Raw genomic sequence first — 17,992 nt, forward strand, 5'->3', positions numbered from 1 at the left:
ACCCTCATCATGAACTAGGCATGTACCATAAGAAACCAGACAAACTGGCTTCTGGATAGCCCATGTGGCAAGGCCTCTCTAATCCTGTCCCTTTTGTCCTGGCAGGAAAGACATCAAGAAGGGGGAGAAGAATACAATCGTCACCTCCTACAACAGGAACTTCACAGGCCGTAATGATGCAAATCCTGAGACCCATGCCTTTGTCACATCCCCAGAGGTGAGGCTATCCTGACTGCCTTGGGGGTCCTGTCCCTAGTGGCTCAGAGGAAAGGATGGGGAAATTGCTGCTTACATTGGCATCATAGGAAATCCCAGAGAGTACAAAAGAACAAATTAGCTCCCCTATCAGTCCCTACCCATCAGTGGACAGTCCTAATTTGTTATCTGAGGGGAAGCCAGGGGACATAGTCATCAAACATTACACTGACTTGGTGATTTCTGCTGGTCTCCCTCTTAGCACAGTGATGTATGGACTGTGGGATCACACTCCCTGGAACAGGGCCTTGCTCGCCTAACTACATGAGCTTGGTCACTTACTCATCTTCCAGGGTCATATGAGAAAGGTGTGAAGTGCTTGCTTGGAGTTCTTCTCTGATCCGATCTCATTTCCTGTTCCTTTTTGTGATTGACTGAGACCACAGGCATGTTTCCAGCTCTAGTTCCTAGTTCAGTAAACATGCACCTTTGTTATTAATTACCGTGGACACTGAACCAGTGTCCACCTGGACCTTCCCTAGCACGGGGGCTGGGTCAGTCTCTTGACTTCAAGTGTTCAAGAAGCTCTCACGGCTCGGTGAGAAGTAGTTCTCTACTCTTCCTTTGCTGGCAAGCGGAAGAGATTGTGCACTCACGTATTTGTGTGCTGGGTCTCCTCTCATCTGTCCCAAACACCTGCAAGAAACAGGTAGTGCCACAGGAGCTGGCCTAGCCCAGGGCAGACGATGAGTTCAGGCCCTGGCAGCCATTTTAGAAACCTTGGGAGTGTGAGTACTCTGCAGGCCTGGTACTCACAGTCCCAGACGTAGGCCTGCATCTCTGGCTTCAGATGAAGGGCCTGGAGAGAGGGAGATGGCTCATTTGGTGAAGTATTTGCATCACATATATGAGGATCTGAGTTTGACTTCCCAACATCCACATCTAAAATAAAACCAAAAACCTTAGTGCTTGTTAGCCAGTCAGCCTAGCCAAACAGCAGAGCTCCAGGTTCAGCATGAGACCTGGAAGGTCAGCAAGATGAGTCAGTAGGCAAAAGTGTTTACCACAAATAACCTTAAAGACTGTGTTCAGTACTTAGAACTCCTCATGTAGAGGTAGGAAGAGAAGATTATCTACACCAGTGTTTGGTATGTATATGCACACACATGTATCACATGCACATTGGGGAAAAAAGAGGTGCCTTGGTCGATAGGCATAGATGGTTGGTGCTAACCAGCAAACTGGCCTCCTCCATTTCAGATTGTCACAGCCCTGGCCATTGCGGGAACCCTTAAGTTCAACCCAGAAACTGACTTCTTGACAGGCAAGGATGGCAAGAAGTTCAAGTTGGAGGCTCCAGATGCAGATGAGCTTCCCCGATCGGTGAGCAGATGCTATTTTATTTTATTTTTATTTTTTTTTTTGGTTCTTTTTTTTTTCGGAGCTGGGGACCGAACCCAGGGCCTTGTGCTTCCTAGGCAAGCGCTCTACCACTGAGCTAAATCCCCAACCCCCCATGATGCTGATTATTTTTAATGGCTGGCCAACCACAGACCTGCCTTGGCCTCGCTGCCTGGGCTCACGTGAGGTGGGCTGACACTTACTGAGAAAGAATGAGGTGTGGGGCACAGAGAAGCATGCAGTCTTCCAGGAATCCGTGTGGGGACTAAGGATTCAGTGCCGTGTGTGTCCACCCCTTCTGTAGGACTTTGATCCAGGGCAGGACACATACCAGCACCCCCCTAAGGACAGCAGTGGCCAGCGGGTGGATGTGAGCCCTACCAGCCAGCGCCTGCAGCTCCTGGAACCTTTTGACAAATGGGATGGCAAAGACCTAGAGGACCTGCAAATCCTTATCAAGGTTGGCATTAGCGTCCCGTCCCCAAGCACTGGGTGTGGCTGGGGAACCCTGGGAGCAGGGAGGGAGGAAGGCTTGTTTCCAGAAGGGAATGATCACTGGAGTTTGGTTCCCCTGCCACATGACCCTGGGCTGGGCACAGCCTGATCTAGCCAGCCCTAGTGTGAGCATGTCACTAGTGTGGCTTGGCTCTGGACTGACAACACACAGCACTCCTGTTATTGGGCCATTCCCATAGGGACTGATTGGGAGCTCGGCCTTTCTAGTGTGGTCAAGGGCCTCAGACCCGTGTCAGACAATAATTTATGGGCTTACTAAGCAGTGTTCAGGCATGCCTGTGACACAGCCAGTATTTAGCTCATGTGAGCTAGGACCCAGACATGACTCCTGCTTCTGTGTCTGGCTTGGAGTCGCTGATCTTCTACCCCAGCAGCTTAGCTGACTAAGCAAACAGCTGCATCTGTCTTCCATATCTAGCCTGTCCCATGAGTGTCCTGTCATGGAGACAGCATAGCTGGGGCTTTTAAGAGGGTGGGTGACAGGGAGAGCCTCCTTGTTCTGCTTACCCAAGGTCAAGGGGAAGTGCACCACAGACCACATTTCTGCTGCCGGCCCCTGGCTCAAGTTCCGTGGGCATCTGGATAACATCTCTAATAACCTGCTTATCGGTGCCATCAACATCGAAAATGGCAAAGCCAATTCTGTGCGCAATGCTGTCACCCAGGAGTTTGGCCCTGTACCCGACACTGCTCGCTACTACAAGGTAGGCTTGTTTGGTGGAAACAGCATTGGCAGCATTGACAGTACCATACCAGTACTTGGGAGGCAGAGCCGGTCGATTTCTTGAGTTCAAGACTAATCTACAGAGTGAGTTCCAGCCTGGGCTTAGTCCCTCAATACTTGGTCTGTGTGAGACTTCCTGTGGCTCTCCTCTGAGCTTCAGTTCTCTAAGGTTTCCTCTAACCTTAGTTCTGGGACCACACCTGCTGAGACTCATCTCTGACCCCTGGGTGCTGGAACAGCAGTTTCCTCTAGTCATGCCCCCTCCACTTTGTTTCTCATGTGTGCCTCACCACCCCCCCACGCCCTTGGGCAGCACCCTCCACTGCCTCACAACTTGTCCCTGTTGCCTGACAGAAACATGGCATCAGGTGGGTGGTGATTGGAGATGAGAACTACGGTGAAGGCTCAAGCCGGGAGCATGCAGCACTGGAGCCTCGCCACCTGGGGGGCCGAGCCATCATCACCAAGAGCTTCGCCAGGATCCATGGTAAGCCAGTCATCCCCATTGAGAAGTGCTGTCCTTCACTCAAGGCTCAAGGTCACCTACTCTACCACTGGCTGACCTGGAGTCGGCCATATTCCATAGAGCCTGCACCACCTACCCAAGGCCAAGTTGGCACTGCCCAAGTCTGCTATCCATGGCTTTCCATCAACACTGGTCTTGGTCTTTGGCTTGTCAGTTGAAATCTAAGGCATGCAGCATGTACATCTATGCTAATGCAAACCTGCTTGGAGGGCTACTGTGGGAAGGGTCCCTGGCCCCCTACAGACTTAGGTGCTGTAGCCACTGCCCGCTTACCCTGCAGTGGGACTGGGGTTATGGGTGGGGTCTGTCTCATATCCCTTGACTGTTTAGAGAAGAGTGCTCCTGGGGCTAGGCCACTAAGGAGCCTTGGAGAGAGGAACCACACTGCAACTTCATGTTTGTCTGACAGAAACCAATCTAAAGAAGCAGGGCTTGCTGCCCCTCACCTTCGCTGACCCCTCTGACTACAACAAGATTCATCCAGTGGACAAGCTGACCATTCAAGGCCTGAAGGACTTTGCCCCTGGCAAGGTCAGGAGGCTAGGAAGGAGGGGGGACAAACCCGAGATCTCTTGGGTGGGTGGGGTTGGGCAGTCAGTCACCTTGTTTCCTGTCCTACTACACCCATGCATACTTACAGCTCTTGTGAACCCATGTTCCAGCTGAAGAAGCCAACCCGACATTAGCCCTGGCCTGGCTGGCACTTAGCACCCAGGAGCTTGCCTGACACAATCTTGGGTCTTAAGAGCCCCAGTGAGGATTGTGTTCCTAGGAGCACTGTGCACTCCCTTACCCACACCCGTTTTTCTGTTGCAGCCTCTGAACTGCATCATCAAGCACCCCAATGGGACCCAGGAGACCATCCTGCTGAACCACACTTTCAATGAGACACAGATCGAGTGGTTCCGTGCAGGCAGCGCCCTCAACAGGATGAAGGAGCTGCAGCAGTGAGGGGCCAGGCTGCCTCCTGTCCCACTCTGGACCCTGCTGGGTCAAAGGTGCAGGTCCATGTGCATCCACAGAGCCTCATCTGGTCTGTCCAGCATGACCACCTGCTCTACGATGGTGACCAGACCTGCTTCTTGCCCTCCCTATCCTCAGCCCACTGAGTGAACCAACATGGAGGGCACTTAAGATAATATCCCAGCCCCGCCTTCCTGTTCAGTTTGGTTTGTCTTTGAGCAACCCATGCAACTGTATTTATTTTTGATGACAGCACTCCCTCTACAGAAGTTTTTATTCTGCCTAATCATTTCACTGGTGGCTGAAGGATTTTAGAGAAACTTGTTCTTATAAGAAAAAAAAAAAAAAAGATCCAAATCTATCCTATCGAGCGTCCTGAGAGTTGGTGTACTGTTTTATCAGCTTGGGCTGATGGAGGGGTTTTCAAGCTGAGGTTTCATCAAGCCTGGTCCCTGTAGCAAAGTCAGGAGTGATGACAAAAAACGACTCCATCTCCCCCTGCCCTGCACATGTGCCTGCAATAGACGAGAGGTGCCTCCTCCTCTGTTCCCGAGAGTAGACGCAGTACTTACCTTAAAGATAACGCTGGTGGCGGTGGCGGTGGCACACACCTGGCAGATGGATCTGAGTTCAAGTCCAGTCTAGACCGCAGAGTTGTAACAGAAAACAGCCCGAAAAGGAATCTGCCCCAAGACACGGCTAACAAACAAATGTGGCATGCTATCTGCCCCTCTAGCCTGTGCAGCAGAGTTATGACAAGATAGGGTCTCTCCATGGGCTGCATCAGCTAAATCTCACACAGAAAGGCCCAGGCAAGCCAGAACAGCCTATCACACAAGTGCCAGTGAGAAAGGGACAGCAGGACTAGACAGCCATCTGATCTGTGGGCCCAGGGCAACGCTATCCCCACAGGGCGCTCATGGTCACAGTTGAGGCAGCAATAGCCCCAGGCTTCCGGTGAGGGTGGGCCTCCGTCTCCACGTCCTAGACAGGAAGGGGTTTCGGCTTGTTTTGGAGGCTCCACCTTCCAGATGCTGTGGGAGTAAGGCTGCTGCTTAGTGTTTCAGCTGCCCCAGTAACTGAGCACTGACCCAAAACGCCTGTCCGGAGTAAGCCTGCCTTTATTACAGAGCCAGTCTGGTCTCAAACAAAGACCTGCCATCTGTGGGCCTGAGAAAGGTCATCTCTAAATGGGCCTTGGGGTGAGGCAGGACATGCTGTCCCAGATGGGCAATTCAGTGACCTGCCTGAGATCGTGATGTCAGCTACTGAAGTGGGGCAGTTCCTGCTGTTGCTGTCAGTGTTTATTAAATGTTCCTGCTGTCACAGAAAGCCAGAAGCAGTTCATAGGATGGACTGGGCCCAGCTCAGTAGTACAACACCTACCTAACACAAAAGAGGCCCTGGGACCCATCCTCAGCCCTGAAGAGATTACAAAAAAAAAAAAAAGTCAGTCCTTGTGCTGGGGAAGTGGCATGGTTGGTAGAATGCTTGCATGGTGCACACAAGCCCTGGGACCCATCCCTGCCTTCCACAAAGCTCAACGTATATGCACACCTGTAATCCCAGCACTCAAGAGGTAGAAGCTGGATGACCAGAAGCTCCATGCTATGCTAGACAGCAAGTGAGAAGCCAGCCTGGATCCATGACACTCTGGAAACGATTCAGGGTGGCTCCAGATCAGAGAAGCAGTGCTGGGGAGGAAGAGGACAAGCATCTGTCACTCTGCTCCTGGTCCCACCAAGCCTGGCTCCGGCGGCACTCAGTGCCAGCTGCTCTCTACTTTCACAGGTCTGCACGGTCGTCAGGCTGGGCAGTCACTGGGAGCTCCAGGGCTAGTTGCTGGTCCACCAGGAGAGAAGGCCCAGGCCTGGCTCACTGATGGATCCCTGCCAAAGACAGAAAACACAAGTATACTCCTCACCACTCAGAGCTGGGCTGCCCTCACCCTATTCAACATCTAGCAGGCCAGCACAGGCAAAGCAAGGCCGGGTTCACAGCAGTCGGGAGGCTTGGAGAGACGGGGAGCAAGATCACTACTTATGCCCTAGCCCACCAGATTTTTAGGAAAGAGGCTCCAAAGCCTCAAGTGGGATCAGGGAAGCCTTCCTGGACCCCAGACCTGTCTTTCTGAGCTCCCAAAGTTGCAGAGGGAGGAGCCTGAAAAACACTCTCCTGGAACCCTGCTCTAGTCTCAGCTTTGATCTCTCTAGCCTCTTGTTGGTTTTTGTCCCTTAAAGATGCCTGCCCATCATCTACAGCAATCTTGTCACCATATGGCCCCAGCCCTCAAAAGCAGACCAGTGTGATTGACAGATGACAGTCAGAGAAGACCACCTGAAACCTCAAGAAAGCGGCCTCCTGTCAGCTTACCACGAGCGTGTATGGTGCTTCCTTCTTTGGCAGCTCCTCGCTTGAAGAGGCAGCCTCGGCTGAGCTGGGTCCTGTGGGGGATGTGTCCACAAAACTCTCATCCACCACCCTGAAGCGGATCTCCTCACCAGTGTCCATGTACAGGTCATGAGCTCCTTCCTCAGTCTCATACTCCCACACCCACACTTGCTCCGCTTCATCACTGGAGTCCAGGGTCAAGGCCACAATCACGCCATGGGAGCGCGAGGCTGTGGGTCCTCTGAAGTACTTACCCGGGTTAAAACCAGCCTGAGGCTAAGACTATCTGCTAGGAAATACAGGAAAAGCTGCTTCTGTCCCTTGGAGAGCAGCCAGTTTGTACCAGGACCCAAAATGAGAATTCTATTCCCACCTCTAGGATGAGACTGACTTAGGTGCCCTGCATTTCTCCTTTAATCCTCGTAACTAATCTGACAGGCAGACAGAGATCATGGGGCTTGCCCGGGCCTCAAGAGAGGCAGGGCTGACTGCCACCTGTCTAGGAAGGAGGAGAAACAATAAACCAAGGCCAGATTTGCTGACGATTCCACAGTCTCATGTAGCCCGTATTGCTGCCTGCACAGGCCTGGGTGAGAGGAGAGGCAAGTGCCTGCTCTACTCCTCCCCTAGCGCCTACAGAGCCATACTGCCCTCTAGTGGCACACTGCATTCTCCCTCTGCCCAGACCATGAGTGCAGTTGTGACAACCACCTGAGCCCCTCCTGGGACCAGTGTCAGTCCCATTAAAACAAACAGCCCCAGGGCGGGGGTGAAGAGAAGCAGAGACCACCTGCCAGGTGAGTGACTTCTGCAGAGACACAGCCTGAGTGAAGTGATGGCTGAGGAGCCGTAGGGCTCTATTATATCACCCAGCCTGACAGACGTGGGCAGGATGGGAGGCAGAGGTGGCCTGGAGCTTCACACCAGCACCACCAGTGGTGACAGATCACAGGCCAGGGAACCACAGTAGTGGGGCTGGCTGTCCACTTGCTCCAAACCACACTTGAGAGGATACAACTTGGCAGGCTGCTGCAGTGACTCAGGGGGGATGAGGATGTCATCAAAGAACCCTAAAGAGACTGGAAGAAAGGAAGAAATGACGACATGAGAATGAGGCTTCAAAGGGAAAGCCCAGCAGAGATGGCAAGTCCCTCTCCCATGCGGCCCAGATGTCTCCAGGGCAGACTGTCCCCTCCCTCCTCAAAGCCCTCCTTCTAACCCACATGGGCTGAGCAGCCCTGGGCAGAGCTCCAGACACACAGCTCCCAGCATTCTCAGGGAGTCCGTCACCTCCACCAGCTCAGCACCCATTCTCAGCTACTAAGCTGTGGCCTTACAGGAGAGCTGAAGAAGCCCTGACTCCTTCCTTGAGAGTATGGCCCTGCAGCTGACAGCCCCTCCACTGCCATAGGAGAGGCTCAGCTGGATTCTGGACCACGTGGTCAGCATAATGCCCACCCCACTGCGTCCCAGTCTTGCCCCAGAAGTCAGGGTACCTTACCGTGCACACCCTCTGGGCTGCAGCCTTTGATCTTCCCAATGAGAATCTCATCCAGGAAAGGGTGGAACACCACATATCGGAAATGCACTAGAAAAGAAGGCCACACTGTGGTAGTAACACCAGGCCTGCCAAGAAGGCCACGGAGCCTGGAGCTGCTCACGTTCTCCAATGTTCGCCTCACTGCCAGCACTTAGCCAGTGCTTCGTGCTGAGACCTCTTGCAGGCCTAGACCTGTCGCTTAGCCAGAGAACCAAGCCTCCCTCACTTATGCAAGGCCACAGCTTGGTCCCCATAAGGAACCATCAGCAGCTGCTGCCCTGGAACTGAGGCTTCCAAATCCATCTCAGTCATACCTGAGCCTAGATTCTGGGCCATGAGTGACCCCAAAGTCAATTCCGAACGACCTTCAGGCTGCCCTTCACATTCCAAAAGGACAGAAGCAACTGGCCAGGCTTAGAAGGAAGGTCCTGTCTCCTGACGCCCAAGCACAGAAGCTGACAGGAGACCAGGGACAGATACTAAAAATGCAAGGCTGCCTGCCTGGCGAGGTGACATGGGGAAAGCCTTCCTGGGTTCCCAGGCCTTGTCCTATGCACTCTCCACTCACCTGAACCAAGGAAAAGGCTGGCTACAGCTGTACCACACCAGAAGGACTCCAGGCCTCAGCAGAGGCCACACCTCACTGGCCCTGTCACCCAGAAAGATGTTCTCTGCCATCACTGCCTATGAGCCTCCTGTGCCAGATGCCATATTCTACCATACAGAGGAAGAGGAGGCAGCTCAGAGGCTGTGTGCCCTGTCCCAACCACACAGTTCTCCTGCTCATTCAGCCAGGGATAGACTCTAAGGCAGTGGTTCTCAGCCTTCCTAATGCTGTGGCCCTTTAATACAGTTCCACGTGCTGTGGCGACCCCCTCCCCCAACCATAAAATCATTTCATTGCTACTTCATAACTGTAATTTTGCTACTGTTATGAATCCTTTTTTCTTTTTTTCAGAGCTGAGGACTGAACCCAGGGCCTTGCCCTTGCTAGGCAAGTGCTCTACCACTGAGCTAAATCCCCAACCCCTACTGTTATGAATCCTAATGTAAGTGTCTGACCCACAAAGGAGTTGGGACCTCAAGTTGAGAATCACTGCTCTACATCTTGCCTCAGACAAGGCCACCAGGTTGAACTCACCTTCCTCAGACAGACTTCTACCAGCACGGGCTTCTACCAGGACTCCTTCAGTGGCCTAGCCTGCCATCTTGGACATCAGGGCCTGCCATGCCCGGCTCTGTCCAGCTGCACTCTACCTTCTGTGAGGTGACAACTTGAAGATGACCAAGGCTCTACTACCTCCCCAGAATCCAGCCAGGAGCAGCCATGGGTCACTTACTCACAGGATGGAAAACCCTGCCCTCCACAAGACCTCGCATTCAGCTAAAAGCCTCTGCCAGGCTGTGCCAGGCTTAGTTTGGCACAAGGCTTACTGGACAGCACAGCATGTAAACCAGTGCCCAAAGCCTAAATACCTCATCTGAAAGCAAGGTGGTGAGCAGCTTGGGCACACACAGCACAACATCAGTCAGACTCGGAAAGGAAGGCTGAAGCTGGGTCTGATGGATGGCGCATGCCTTTAATCACAGAACCCTGGAAGCAGATGTCTGTGAGGCCGAAGCCAGCCTGGTCTACACAGTGGATTACAGGACAGCCAGAGCCACACAGAGAAACCCTGTCTTAAAACAACAACAAAAGGCTAGAGACATGGCAGAGCAGGAGAACACCTAAGTGGCATGAGGCTCTGGGTTTCCACCCCTACCACTGTGCTTCATTATCCCCTAGACGCCCGGGGGGGGCGGGGGGGCAGGGCGTGTTTCACTTGCTTTCAGTTAACAGGTGTAAAGAAAATAGACCCCAGGACATGTCCTCCCTAACCCTTGGGATGTGCTGACTTTCTGTGAAAAGGATAAATCTGATTCCACTCACATGAGGCACTAGTCAGGTTCTACAAGCCAGAAAACAGAAAAGTCAGCAAAAATACTCAGTAATAAAGAGGCTTGTCACCAAGTCTGACCCCAAGTTGTCACAAGTCTCTGACCCTGAGTTCCTGATTGTCACCAAATCTAACCCTGAGTTTCTGATGGCCCTGAGGTACTCCTTGGCCCTCCAGGGATTTCAGAGCAATAAGTGGCAATCCCACTGTGTGATAAGCTGCGCAGGCCAGAATTCAAACATAGGTCTGAGATGGACTTTACACCTCCCACATCGAAACAAGAAATGCAGGGTGAGCAGGGCATTTGGGACAATGAAATCCAATCCTGGAGACGAAGTGACAAATATCACCAAGGTAACGGGCGGCATTTCCTTAACGCTGACTTGTTTCTGGTCTTCCTGAAGTCCGGATACCTATTAGTACTTGCCTCCTGGACAACAGGCTCTTGGCTCGGCCTAGCAGCATTCTCTGAGAACAGAAGCCCCCTTGGCTAAGTGCAGAGCCCAGCTCGGCTTGGCACTCCTCTCTGAGAACAGAGCTCCTCATAGCTTTCTACACTCTGGGCTCCCTTCTCTACTCATGAAAATGCCTGATCCACACAAAGACAGCCTGTTTCCTGGGGTTCTCTGCAGAGCCCAACACCCATGTCAACTGACCAGTCTCTGAGTGCCAGCACAGACCCCAGGCTGTCTCCAAACCCTGCAGAACACTCACCCACACATCCCTGTGCTTAGAAGATAACCAACACAGGCAAAGACAAGGTCCACTGTGGCTGGTGTGTCTGTCACTTTGCCTCTGCTCCATTAATAGGCTGGACAGGCTGGATCCACACTGCTGCCCAGTGCCAAGAGACAAAGCTACAGAAGAGCCCTGGACACCAGCTCCACCCACCACTCCTCCGGGTTCTGCCCAGCACCCTTGCACCCCAGATGCACATACCTCTCAGTTTTACTGCAGTTTCCCTCAACAAGGGGCAGAGTCTGTTTCTCTATCCCTTAGTTTCAGCCATGTGACCTCTTTTGGTCAATGGCATCCAGGTAGGTTGAAGACATACTTAGGCACAGAACTTCAGACCTTTGAAACCAGTAAGCCAGACATTCCAGCCCTACCAACTGCCCAGAAGAACACTACCAAGTAACCCACAGAACCAACGGAAACACGTGCGCCCCATAATCTCTCAGTGCCAAGGTCCAGTCTTGAGCTCTACTATGTCAATTCCTTAGTCCTCCTGGAAGCCCTGAGGTATAGAATCTACTATCACTGTTGGATAGCCCAGGCTGCCCTGAAGTATAGAATCTACTATCACTGTTGGACAGCCCAGGCTGCCCTGAGGTATAGAATCTACTATCACTGTTGGACAGCCCAGGCTGCCCTGAAGTATAGAATCTACTATCACTGTTGGATAGCCCAGGCTGCCCTGAAGTATAGAATCTACTATCACTGTTGGATAGCCCAGGCGGCCCTGAGGTATAGAATCTACTATCACTGTTGGATAGCCCAGACTGCCCTGAAGTATAGAATCTACTATCACTGTTGGATAGCCCAGGCTGCCCTGAAGTATAGAATCTACTATCACTGTTGGATAGCCCAGGCGGCCCTGAGGTATAGAATCTACTATCACTGTTGGATAGCCCAGGCTGCCCTGGATCTCCTGGTCCTCCTGTTTCCATCTCCCAGGTGTGGGAATTGCAGGTATGTGTTACCATTCCTGCTCAGAGGCCACACGAGTGCATTTGTGCAGGCCTCACACACATTTATATCATAATATGGAGATCAGAGGGAAACTCTGTACAGTCAGTTCTCTAGATTGTCCAATAGCACATTATTTATCCTGAGCCACTTGCTGGCCCTGAAAAGAAAATTATACAGATTTAAGGTTTACAATATAAAATATAAAGAGTAAGTTATAAAATCCACAGACGGGGTTGGGGATTTAGCTCAGTGGTAGAGCGCTTGCCTAGTAAGCTCAAGGCCTGGGTTCGGTCCCCAGCTCGGAAAAAAAAAAAAAAAAAAAAAAGAAAAGGAAAAAATAAATAAATAAATAAAATCCACAGACTCAGAGCCAAAAACTATAAGAAACAAGCCCAGGCAAGTCCAGGCAGGGCGGGGCCCGCCCTGCAGCCAAGACTGACAGGCCATAAAGATAAAAAAAAAAGGAATACAGGAACCAGCCCAGGCTTCTAAAATCCTGAACGCCCCAGTCAGCACGTACTCTTCTGCTGTGCTGTAATCTCACTGCCATGTTTGAATGAGCCAATCACTTATAGCTGCGCCAGAAATTAGCCAATTAACCATACCAAACCCCCTAGCTTTCCCTATATAAACCCCTGACTTTTGAGTTTCGGGGTTGACTCCTCTGTCTCCTGCGTGGGATACGTGTCGGCCCGGAGATCTCTGTAATAGGTCTCTGTAATAAACCTCGCCTTTGCTTATTACATCCAAAATGGTCTCTCTGTGTCTGGGGTCCGCGATTTCCCGAGACTTGAGTAAGGGTCTCTCTCTGACTGGGATCTTTCATTTGAGGGCTCGTCCGGGATCGGTGTTTCCTGGGGCGCACCATCTTGAGACTCGAGCTAGGTTCTTTCAGCCCAAAGGACTTGTTTAATTCCTTTAGGTCCCTAGACCCAATTGGCCCGTTCTTCCCCTGCCTTCTGCTTTCCAGCCAGTAACAGTCACAACTCAGGGCCCTTGCCTAGTGGTTTCCATCTCACCATGAAACAGTGAGCAGCGTGGGGGCGGGACAAATAGCAGGGGCACTAGACTGAACCCAATGGACATACAGGCTGAACCATGATCTAAATCACAAAACTGTAGTGGCTTTGAGAGTATTTCATCCACACTAATGTCTTCCAGGTAAGAAACTAAGGCCCATAGAGGACATGTGTACCCAGTCACTGAAGTCAATTCCTAGAAGAATTAGGACTGGGGCCCAGGTCTCCCACCACCTCAAGAGGAGTCCCAAGAAATGTGGTACCCTGGTTTGGGGATTTAGCTCAGCGGTAGAGCGCTTGCCTAGCGAGCGCAAGGCCCTGGGTTCGATCCCCAGCTCCGAAAAAAAAAGGGCTGGAGAGATGGCTCAGCGGTTAAGAGCACCCGACTGCTCTTCCAGAGGTCATGAGTTCAATTCCCAGCAACCACGTGGTGGCTCACAACCATCTGTAAAGAGATCCGATGCCCTCTTCTGGTGTGTGTAAAGACAGCTACAGTGTACTTATATATAATAAATGAATAAATCTTTAAAAAAAAAAAAAAAAAAGAAATGTGGTACCCTAGAGAGAGAAGGCACTCACCTTTGGTATGTGATGCTCCATCCCCTGGGAATACGTAGGCATCCTCCAGCTTGGTGATATCAAACAGACAGATGCAGAGTCCCACGTTGTATACGACCTACGCACACATGTGCACACACAGTGACCCCAGGGCCCGGCCGCTCCAAACCTCACGCTCACAGGCAAGCTCTGCCTCACTGTGGGACCAGCAAGGACAGTACTCTGCCTCTCAGCCTCAGCCTTCCACATTCAAACCTGAGGCTCCAGCTGGAGGGTTGAGTGGGTAGGATGGACATGAAGTCCGCTGGTGGCTGGGTCAGACCACAATGACAAAGTTTACTGCCCCTGCTTAAGCTTACACTTCCAGTGTCCCCAAGTCTGTGCCCAGATCACAGCCAGGAAGTGTGAGAACTCCACCACTCTCACACCATCTCAGACAGACAGACAGACGGGGCTCCCGCAGGGATTTGTGACCAAAGCCCTTCCACAGACCAGAAGCCCACGCGGCCCAAGTCACTCACTCTGCTGTTCTAAAGGACTTAGCTCAGTGTCTGTGCATTTACCACCAATATTACCCCTAGTCATGGCCCTCACAAGAGCTGCTCAGGGACTAGAGATGCATAGCGCACCTCAGCGCTGGGCAGAGCTCCCTGCAGTGATTTCTGGGGGGGTTTCTCTCACAGGATCGAGTGAATTGGCTTCAACCAGGGATGGTGATCCCTGCCTGTAATCCCGGCAGTTGAGAGGGAGGCAGAGGTATCAAAAGTCCCAAGTCTTCCTTGGTTACACAGTAAATTTAAAGTGAGTTCAAGTCCCTCGAGATGCTGTCTCAAAAGTAAGAGGGGAGATGCTATTGGCAAACCGGCTCAGCAGTCAAGGTGCCTGCCGCCCATCTTAACCGACGCTGGGTCCTGGACCCTTCTCCTCACGAAGGTGTGCGATGACCTACTCATGTGTGCTGTGGTCTATACACCACATTCAAAATAAATCCATGTATTAAAAAAAATAACAAAGAGAGAAGACCTGGATGCCGTGACTGAATGGGCATAGCCTCCACAGGCCCATACACTTGAATGCTGACGTCATCAGGGAGGGCCACAACTTGAGAAGGACCAGAAGGATTAGGAGGCGTGGCCTTGTCAGTGGGAGTGGTTTGACTCCCTTGGTAGATGAGAATGTAGCTCTCAGCTACCACTCCAGCACCATGTTGCCAACATGCCTCCGCCACGATGCTCAAAGACTAAACCTCAGAAACCGTACGCAAGCCTCCAGTAAAACGCTTTCTCTTGCTGTCCTGGTTATGGTGTTTCCTTACAGCACTAGAACAGCGAGGGCAGCTGGCACACACCTTTAATCCTAGCACCTAGGCGGCAGAGGCAGACAGCTCTGGGTTGAAAGGCCAACCAAAGCTATATAGTGAGATCCTGTCCCAAAAAAGGAAAGTCAGCAACGTTTTCCCTCCATCTGACCAGCCTCAGGTCTGTGACATACCCCCTCTTCCGGCCTCGGTCTCCTGTAAAGGATCTACCTGTCTCCTATGTAAAGCCAAACCTGCTCTTTCTTCCTGGCTCTCAGATCACCTCCTACTGACCTGAAAAGAACAACTTGGACTGTAAGGCCCTCCAGGGCTCTGTGGTCCGGCTTCTGTCTACAGTTCCTAGACCAGCCTCTGTGTTCTGGCTACACCGGCATTCTCTGTGCCTTCTTAGATGCCACAGCCTTCCGGCCTCAGGACCCTTGCACATGCTAATTGCACTGTCTCCACAACTCTTTATACCTAACCTGCTCCAACCATCAAATCAGAGTCGTCTCTTGGCTTCTCCTCACCGTCAGCTCTCAGGTCAGTGCTGTTTTCTCAGAAGTCATCAATCTCTTTCATCCCAGGTGGCACACCTCTGTTCTCCAGCTGTGTGAATGACTGTCCTTCATGGCATCCACCCCGGCTCATTAACAAGGGGACCCTCTCAAGCCAACTCTTCTTCCTCACTATGCTACACAGGCAGAGCCTCTGTCTCCCTTGCCATGCTCTGACTAAGTACTGGGGATAATGAAAGGATTACATCAGAGAAGGCCCCTGTATTCACAGAAAGGGACATAATACAGTAACCAAAAGAATACAAGGAAGGGGGGTTGGGGATTTAGCTCAGTGGTAGAGCGCTTGCCTAGGAAGCGCAAGGCCCTGGGTTCGGTCCCCAGTTCCGAAAAAAAGAACCAAAAAAAAAAAAAGGATACAAGGAAGGGGCCAATGAGCTGGCTCAGCTGGTGGTAAAAAGTCACCTCTAAACCTGACAGCTGAGCTCAATTCCAGAGAGCACGCACTATCTTCTGACTCCTCTGACCTCTGTACTCACCCACTTGGACAAACTGAGGCCCAGAGTAGGTGACCTGGCCAAGACTGCACAGTAATTGAAGGAGGAAACAGGCATTTTCCGGTTTCCGTTTTACAAACCCATTTCATACACATTATCTCTGTTTTGTTTTCCAACAAATCGGAGAATCAAAGGTCAAATGTCAAGCAAATTTAAGCACTATTCAACACCCCGGTGCTTTTTATTTGTTTTTGGGTTTTTTTTTTTTTTTTTTTTTTTTCGAGCTGGGGACCGAACCCAGGGCCTTGCGCTTGCTAGGGCAAGCGCTCTACCGCTGAGCTAAATCCCCAACCCCTTGGTTTTTGTTTTTTGTTTTTTGAGACGTTTATTTCTCCGTGTAGCCATGGCTGAGCTCCCTCTGTAGACCAGGCTGGCCTCGAACTCACAGAGATCCACCTGCCTCTGCCTTTTAAGTAATGGGATTAAAGGCATGCGCTACCACCAGCAGCTTCGATGCTTAATTTGTTTGAAACAGAGGTTTATTATGTTGCCCACGCTGGTCTCGAACTCAGGATCGTCACAAGCCTTATTAACCCAAGAAGCTGGGATGACAGGTATACACTACTTCGTCCAGCCCATTTACTCCCTTGGGTACACGCTGACATCCAAGTCTGGTTCATAAGGAAGGGAAGGAAAGAAACCCTGACATGAAGTTACGTTAAGTGTGCAAGGCCAAGGCTGAAACAAGGGACGGCCAGACAAGCAGCGGGACCGGTCCGGACACTGCCCGGCAACCCGAGGTCCTAGTACCTTGTTGGCCAATTTCTTGTTCAGCTCCTCAGCAATGGAGTCGTTGAGTTTCCGCTCAAACTGCCACGGGGGTATGCGCACGGTGTCCACCATCTCCACCAGCACGAACATCCTGCGCTGGGGCTCTGGAACCCGGAGAAGCTGTTAAGCACGAGGGGCTGAGAACGGTGAGGGGCTGGGGGTCCCCGACCTGCCCCCATTCCCTCTCGGATTCTGACAAGCCAAGCCTGCAGCCGAGCCGCGCGGGAGGGCAGGGCCTGGGGTCCCGCTTGCGGATGCCACGCTCCTCTCCCGGAGGAAACTGAAGCCCCATTCCTCCAGGCTTGGAGAAGAGCCGACCCCGTCCCATCCCCGCCCCGACCACTCCGCACCACGCGCGGAAGCCACGCACCATTCACGCGCGTCCAGCCGCTCGGAGGCCCCAACGTAGCGTTAGCCAAACCAAATCAACTCAGCTTCCGGAGAACTGACCAATAGGAAGCATCTGCCCGCCTCTACGGGTCGCAGAGCTAGGCAAGGCTCCTGTGAGGGGCAGAGCCTGAAGGTGGGCGGAGCCGTCTGCACTCTCCCGCTAGTGAGAGGAGAGGGGCGGGGTACAGCGCTGAGAGGGCGGGGCCTCGTTCTGAAGCCAGCCAACCCCGGCCACTGAGCGAGTCTGGTTGCTAGGCGATAATTCTGCTCTTCCAGCCTGTCTGTCTTTTGCACAGCAGCCAGAGAGATCCTTTGAAAATACAAATATAACACGTTCAAAATAGTCTTTACTCCAGACAAGTACCCAAGACAGTGGGCAAAAAAGGGTCACCAGGCCTTTCTGGGTAACAGTAATTTTAAGTGGTGCAATTGATGTATGTACTCACCAAAACTCAGCACACTCCATCCTTAAACAGCTGAATGCAAACAGCCTCACACTTGTAATGCCAGCACTGAGGAGGTAGAGGCTAGATAATCACTGCAAGTTCAAGACCAGTTTGAGTTACAAAATAAGACTTTGTTTTAGCGTCTCCCCCCCACACACAAAATTTTGGTCAGACAAACATAGTGGCAAACACACCTGAATTCCAGCACTTAGGAAGTAAAGACAAAAAAACGGGGCTGGAGAGATGTCTCAGTGGTTAAGAGCACTGATCGATTGCTCTTGCCAAGGTCTTGAGTTCAATTCCCAGCAACCACATGGTGGCTCACAACCATCTGTAATGGGATCTGATGCCCTCTTCTGGTGTGTACTCATACACATAAAATAAATAATTATTTTTAAAATATGAGCTCTTGCTCTTACTTCTCTCCTCTTTCTCCCACTCCCCGCTTTTCCCTCCTCACTTCTCATCCCCCATGACGTGCTCATGGCTGGCCTCTACTCCTCTACTCTCTGCCTTTCTCTGTCTCCACTACCCCAACTCCCCTCCTCATGCCC

At 51.8% G+C, this 17,992-nt stretch overlaps 2 protein-coding genes across 2 annotated transcripts in view; one reads left to right on the top strand and one right to left on the bottom strand.

Moving 5' to 3' along the window:
* Positions 1-4,687, top strand: part of Aco2 (aconitase 2) — a 41,697-nt gene extending 37,010 nt beyond the window's left edge. Inside the window, exons 12-18 of the mRNA XM_032918399.1 lie at positions 106-217; positions 1,456-1,578; positions 1,901-2,056; positions 2,625-2,816; positions 3,191-3,323; positions 3,772-3,893; positions 4,179-4,687. Of these exons, the coding sequence (XP_032774290.1) occupies positions 106-217; positions 1,456-1,578; positions 1,901-2,056; positions 2,625-2,816; positions 3,191-3,323; positions 3,772-3,893; positions 4,179-4,313 (973 nt within the window). The 3' untranslated portion in view covers positions 4,314-4,687. The remainder of the gene's footprint in view (positions 1-105; positions 218-1,455; positions 1,579-1,900; positions 2,057-2,624; positions 2,817-3,190; positions 3,324-3,771; positions 3,894-4,178) is intronic.
* A 741-nt stretch (positions 4,688-5,428) lies between these two features.
* On the bottom strand, positions 5,429-17,040 carry Polr3h (RNA polymerase III subunit H). Its single transcript, XM_032918409.1, has 7 exons — positions 16,973-17,040; positions 16,582-16,706; positions 13,484-13,580; positions 8,218-8,304; positions 7,732-7,795; positions 6,699-6,900; positions 5,429-6,214 (listed from the first exon to the last, which is right to left on the bottom strand). The coding sequence occupies exons 2-7, from the start codon at positions 16,690-16,692 to the stop codon at positions 6,161-6,163; spliced, it is 615 nt and encodes a 204-aa protein (XP_032774300.1). The 5' UTR covers positions 16,693-16,706; positions 16,973-17,040; the 3' UTR covers positions 5,429-6,160.
* Positions 17,041-17,992: the final 952 nt, after the last annotated feature.

This window comes from Rattus rattus, chromosome 1 (genome assembly GCF_011064425.1).
Source record: "Rattus rattus isolate New Zealand chromosome 1, Rrattus_CSIRO_v1, whole genome shotgun sequence".
Lineage (NCBI taxonomy): Eukaryota > Metazoa > Chordata > Mammalia > Rodentia > Muridae > Rattus > Rattus rattus.

Coding starts and splice junctions, on each gene's coding strand:
- Polr3h (XM_032918409.1), bottom strand. CDS start 16,692: ATGTTCGTGCTGGTGGAGATGGTGGACACCGTGCGCATACCCCCGTGG. Junction 6,901..7,731: donor CTGCAGCAGCCTGCCAAGTT/GTATCCTCTCAA, acceptor CCTGGACTCCAG/TGATGAAGCGGAGCAAGTGT. Junction 6,215..6,698: donor AAGCACCATACACGCTCGTG/GTAAGCTGACAG, acceptor TGTCTTTGGCAG/GGATCCATCAGTGAGCCAGG.